The sequence below is a fragment of the Pterocles gutturalis genome, unplaced genomic scaffold, assembly GCF_000699245.1.
Source record: "Pterocles gutturalis isolate BGI_N339 unplaced genomic scaffold, ASM69924v1 scaffold12509, whole genome shotgun sequence".
NCBI lineage: Eukaryota > Metazoa > Chordata > Aves > Pterocliformes > Pteroclidae > Pterocles > Pterocles gutturalis.
Genome location: NW_010128320.1, coordinates 638 through 6,452, shown reverse-complemented (window position 1 = coordinate 6,452; position 5,815 = coordinate 638). Strand labels below are relative to the sequence as shown.

At 49.2% G+C, this 5,815-nt stretch overlaps 1 protein-coding gene across 1 annotated transcript; it reads right to left on the bottom strand.

Moving 5' to 3' along the window:
- Positions 1-4,651: 4,651 nt before the first annotated feature.
- KCTD16 (potassium channel tetramerization domain containing 16) lies at positions 4,652-5,515 on the bottom strand. Its single transcript, XM_010079581.1, has one exon. It carries the CDS (start codon positions 5,513-5,515, stop codon positions 4,652-4,654), a length of 864 nt encoding a protein of 287 aa, XP_010077883.1.
- Between the last annotated feature and the right edge of the window lie 300 nt (positions 5,516-5,815).

The window sequence follows — 5,815 nt, the reverse complement described above, 5'->3', positions numbered from 1 at the left end:
ATTTTGTTATCTTTTGGGTTATTTCGATCGTCACTGATCTAAAACCACACAGAACCAACTACTAGGACATAGACCAGTGTCAGTTCAAAGCGAGAGGAAAACAGGGGATATTCCTCTTCCACGTCTAACCCATTTGGCAGCACAGCTGCAGGTGTCCCTGTGCAAGAGCATTCAGTTCCCTCAGTCACACCCCTGCCACACAATTCATCCATGAGTCAGTGGCACGTACATCACCGGGGGACCTGTTCGGTCTGTTCACGCATACAAAGTGACGGGCCACAGCTGGCTGCAGCGATCCCAAGTGGATCATCTTGTACAAAGCACAGCAGGGTTATCCCAGAGACACGTGTCCGGTGAGCGGCCATCAGAGCGCGCTCGCAGAGGGTACCACTGGGCATTCGCTTCCCTCCTGCACCGGCCCACCCCAGAGCATCCATCTGTTCACCCCAGGACAATCTGAAACCGACTTCACAAACAGCTCTGCACATCAGCCTCCTACCAGCAAGTGGAAAGCACACCCAGCCAGCGTCTTCTTGAATGAGTAAGGTGAGAGGGCCAAAAGGCACAGCTGTCCCTAGACATACATCCTTCCGGAGCAAGAGCTTTGTTCATTCATTTTTGGCTTTCAGAGCTACGGTGCCAGGAGCTTCTCTCAGTTGCCTTTGAACATCTGCGGGTGCTTGAGCTGCTCCACGTGCAGATGTGAACTGGCACAGGGCAAGGCTTAAGCAAATCAGACCAATTGTTCTGATTTTCTCAGGCTTGTTCAGACTTTGAAACACAGCCTTAGGAAGGGCAGGGACAGCCATCTGTCTAAATCCCCAGATTCTTTTCTGCTAGTGAACTTGGAGGAGCATTTGTCAACCCCTCTCCACCTGCTTGTTGCGGGAAAACATTTGGGTTAAACTGAAGGCTTGATGTACCTAACAAATTCTCCCTCACCGTGTCTTGGTGTAGCTGTCAGTACCCCCATCTTTTCCCTAGTTCTTTCACTCCAGATTGTGTGTGAATTTTCTCTCCCTTTCCTCCATCTGCACTACTTCTATATTTGCTCCTTTTTACCTAGTAGCTCTCCTCTCCCGCTGCTTTGTTTCTCCCCATCCCATCCCACTGCCGTGTCACTCGGTTTCTCCTCATCCCATCCCATCCCATCCTATCCCATCCCATCCCATCCCATCCCATCCCATCCCATCCCATCCCATCCATCATGTCACTCAGTCCCTAGCTGCTCTGCAGACACACGCACACAGCCTGCCATGGTGCTGACCTCTACTCTGAATCTTCAGACAACATCCATGTGCAGGACTGTCACCCGCAGTCCTGGCAATGCCGCGAGTCTGGAAGCAGGCAGGCAGAGCTGGTTTGTAGGTTATGGGAGGTGGTGAAAAAGAACATGCTGCTGCTGGGAAGTCAGGAATGGGGCCAGGCTACGAGAGGCTGAGCCAGCCCATGTGCTGTACCTCCCCTCACCCCCACCACCACCACAGCTACCAGATGTTCAAGTGAACATTTTTGAATCATCCCATCGTAAAGGTTGAAAACATCTCACAATGCTATTGCCCTTTTCAAAAATGAGAATGCTTGGAGATGAAGTTTTGCTTCAAGATCATCAAAACAACAGGAGGGGGTGGTGAGGGAAACCACAAAATGGTTCAAGTCAGAAATCCAACCTCAGCCAGGATATAATTTAAGTAAACTTCTTTGACATAAAAGAAACTGGAGGGAAACTAAATGCATAAGCAGAACCTCATCTCCTTTCCTCATCGCACTCTCAGAACCTCATCTCCTTTCCTCATCGTGCTCTCCACCTGTGAGCAGAAGCCCAGCTGTGGCTCCTGCCCACCCCCGTGCAGAAACTGTGTTTTACAGAACGGTTTAGTTACGGCCCCAGTGGATCAGCACAGCCTGTCTCCAAACCCTCCTTTGCATCGGCCTATTTGGACCTGGAGCAGAGCCCAGCCGCACTCCGAGGATTGCACTGTCATCCCGAGTGCCGGCTCTGCAGCCCATCTCGCCACCCACTCAGCAAACCAGCTGCAGCTTTGCCGTACTGGGTGGTTTTTGCGTGCCCTGAATTTCGGGAAAACCTCCTCTACAGAGAACTTGACTATTCCATTAGCCTTAATAGCACCTACATTTGAACAAGGGGAGAAGGCATCATACAATATTAATCGTGCAATTTTGTTAACAGCACACGCCATACCCGTGCGAGTAGCTGCACAGTTTACACCCCCTTCGGTCCATCTGATCTACCTTCAAAAGGATTTGACATGAAGAATGTTCTTTATCTTCATGCCAACCACAGGCATTTACCTTCTAGGTAGTATCTGGAGCATACAATGTAGTTGGTGTATCAAAGAAATGTTCCTCCCTCTACTCTTCCTCCTCTGGAGATGATTCTCCTTCCCCAGCCCCGCAGAGCCTCTCGGCTTCACAGGAGCTGCTGGACGGCTCGGCAAAGACCACCTCTGCCTAACCAGTTGTGTGTTTCACCTCCCGTGTTTAGGCCCATTAACCTGATCGCTACAGCTTGATGAATTAATGTTTATATAGACACAGTTGGCAGCTTCTAATTAAATAATTATGGCTAAGCAGCTGCCGAGAAGTTGTAATGTTCCACTGGAAAACCAGATGTCAATTTTATTGTTCCTCAAAGTTTCAAATGGAATAATTTTGGGACATTTGGGAAGGGGTTTCTCTGGCTCCAGGTGAACTCTGTCGATATCGTTCCTGCTCTCAGGTGGACTGGCTGCAGCCAGACCTCCAGCACGCGGCCAGAGACCCTCTGCAGCCCAGCCACGGCTCTATCGCAGCGAGCAGCAAATGGCCCAGAGCATAACAGACCCGTCTGGATCGAGAGAAAAGAGAGGGATCTGGCATCACTGTTATTGCTATAGCTTGTAAGTAGGGAAGGACCCTTTGAAAAATCCATCTCTAGAACTGTATCAGTGTCAAAAATCCACAAAACCGAGACGAGCCAAATGCAAAGCCTGTTGAACTGGATCAGAGTCTTTCCAGGAACTTTAATTGGATTTGGCTTTCCCTGCATTGGTGAGAGAAGATTTTGTGACACCTGTTATAGGCTTTCACTCTCCAAAATTTGTAAGATAGCTCTCATCTCAGTACCTAACCCTAGCTGCACTGATGAGGAAGCAACAAGCAATCCCTGAAGGTAAAAATGTGAGTAATACGAAAATGAGGAGTCTGTGTTTGTTAATTTGTGCAAAACCTACCTCCATCCTCTCTTCAATTAGCAAACCATTGTGCCTATAAAAAACTTAGTTTTTCCTGATTTTAAATATAAATGCAAACACAATTTATTCTAATCCATTCCTTAAACTACATTAATTCTTCTCCTGTACTTGTACAGGACATAATGATTTCAAACACAAGAAGCCTAATAACAGAAATCATCCATCCCCGTCAGAATACAAGTGCATATCCATGACCTTAGAACCATTTTGCTAAGAAATCCAGCTAGAAAACTAATTTGAAGTAAATCTATGCATGTCAAAAATGCAGATGGCTTGTCAGGACGCTCACTTCAGCATCATTACATAAGCAGACCAGGGCTGCCTGTTGAGCCCACGGGAGGAGATGGCGCTGAGTCTGGTATTACACACAAACTATTCACTTCCTGACACATCCTTCATCTAAAACTTTTGTCAGCTCTCCACGTCACCGACCCTGCTAACGGTAAGCACTGTGCACAGCGCCGCAGGGCTGCCGGCAAAGCACCGTCCTGCTCTAAACCCTCTGCCCAGAGCAGCAGCTGGCTAAAGCCCATTTCTGCAAACGGACCGGGGAAGTGCTCCATCCTTCACCCTCTTGAAATGAAAATGGAGGCAGACAGCCTCGTGAACCTCTAGAATATTTAAGCACAGCAGTTGTGGAATGATTTTCTGATACAGAATTACAGAATCAAAATTACCCTCGTGTTACCCTTGGTAACGGTGCCTCTACCTGAAAATCAGCTCAGAAAGTTAATGAGCCTGCTCGAGCTATCAGCTGAAATTACCACAGCGGTATGTGATCCGATGTGATTGCGGTAAGCAGGGCAGACACTTCTCATTACGAGGATAGTTTGTTTTTCATAGGCATGTTGCATAACAAGGCACAGCAACTTGCCTCTCTCTGCCCTGAGCCCTCATTTCCGAGCACATCCGCCAGCTCCGAGGAGGCCTCCTGTTGAAGAGCAGCCAGGGGGACGGGATTTTGTTTTCCCTTCCCTGCGTGTAAGTGTGTCAGGTTTGCTGACAGATGGCTTGGCTGGCTGTGCTTGACTATTATCAAGCAGCTATTACCTTTGCAAATGGAATCCCATTTGAAGATTTTCTGTAATTAAATCTGCAGTGTGTTTGCAAGGCTCACATCGCATCCCGCAGGCAGCGGGCAGCGTGCGAGGCAGTCTGATGGCTGCTGTGCAGAGCGGAGCCAGCAGCATCCCCCAGCCCCAGGGCGCGTTCGGCAGGCTGTGCCGCCACCTAGCCAAGACCGAGCCGGGGACTCCAGCCTCGCCTTACCTTCGGAGAGCTTACATCGAAGCCTAACCCCCAGATCTAAATAAAGCCTCAGCCTGCGGCAAGCACAAGGAAATTTGCACTCTTTGTGCTTTGAGAGTCAACGGAAGAGAGCAGCTTAAAACACATAGTTACATTTCCCTCAGAAATGTCTTGTACTTACGGTAGAAGACATATTCGGTGTAGCTGGACCAGACCTTGTCGTCTGTGTACTGGTTGACAAAGGAAGCTGTCACCGAGGAGTTACAGGCCACCATGTGGAATCCACACTCGGACAACATGTCGAAAGCCCTCTCCAGGTGCTTGAACTTGAGATAAAACCTGGAGGTGTACCTTTCTGGAGCCCTGTCTGGGTCTCTGCTTTCATTCAAACTTTCTCCAAAGACCTCTTTGACCAGAGCAATCCTTCCACAAACCAAAATCCTTGGGACCCTCCTGAATTTGGCATCGGCTTGGCTCTCCCTGCCAATAGTGCACGACCCCCGGTACCCGATGGTAATGAATCCCCACTTCCGATCGGGGGGTAGGAGCGATGAAGGTGGGCATATTCTCGTGTCACTGCCTTGGGAGACCTCTTCATAGTCACTGTGGCAATAATCATCGGGGCTTTGCTTGCTGTCATCGGGAGTCAGGAGTTTGACCAAGTCCGGGAGCTGGAAGTACTCAGCCTCCCTCTTGAGCCTTCCCTTCTCTGGGAAGTGGTCAGGCAGAACCACTTGCTTGTCCCTGAGATAGTCCAGAATATAGCGGAAAAGGAAACCATCTCTGTCGATAAAAAATCTTCCCTTGGAGTCCTTGGCCAGATCGTTGGCTGTGTCTCTCTTTGGGGTGAACATTTTCCACAGCAGGGAGTGAGGGGTGCCAACCAAGGTGGAGTGGCGAGTGAAGTAAACCTGGCCACCCACGTTGAGCTCCACTACCTCTGGGAAGGAGTGCAGCCCCGTCCCCTGCTCCCGAGGAGGAAGGTAAGTCCTGCAGTTGCCACTCAGAGCCATTGTACTGTAAAACAGAAATCAGCAGCACGGAGCAGCAGGACTATCAATCACATCAAACTGTAGAATAAGGCTCCCAACATTCAGGAGAAACAGAGGGGAAAGGGGAAGTGAGAACAGAAAAATTGTCAAAAGGTTTGTCTAAAAAAAATCTGTCCATGAGTGACAGTGTGGCAGAAGTGGCTTATACCCTGAGCCACAGAGGCTGGAGAGCGATCGCTTCATGAAATGCAATCACATCACTAGATCTTCCAACAAAGCCATCAGAATCAAGGTCAAGCCAAGCCTATGGTCAGTCACAGG

Excerpts from the sequence above, each read along its gene's own strand:
- KCTD16 (XM_010079581.1), bottom strand. The coding sequence starts at position 5,515 with ATGGCTCTGAGTGGCAACTGCAGGACTTACCTTCCTCCTCGGGAGCAG.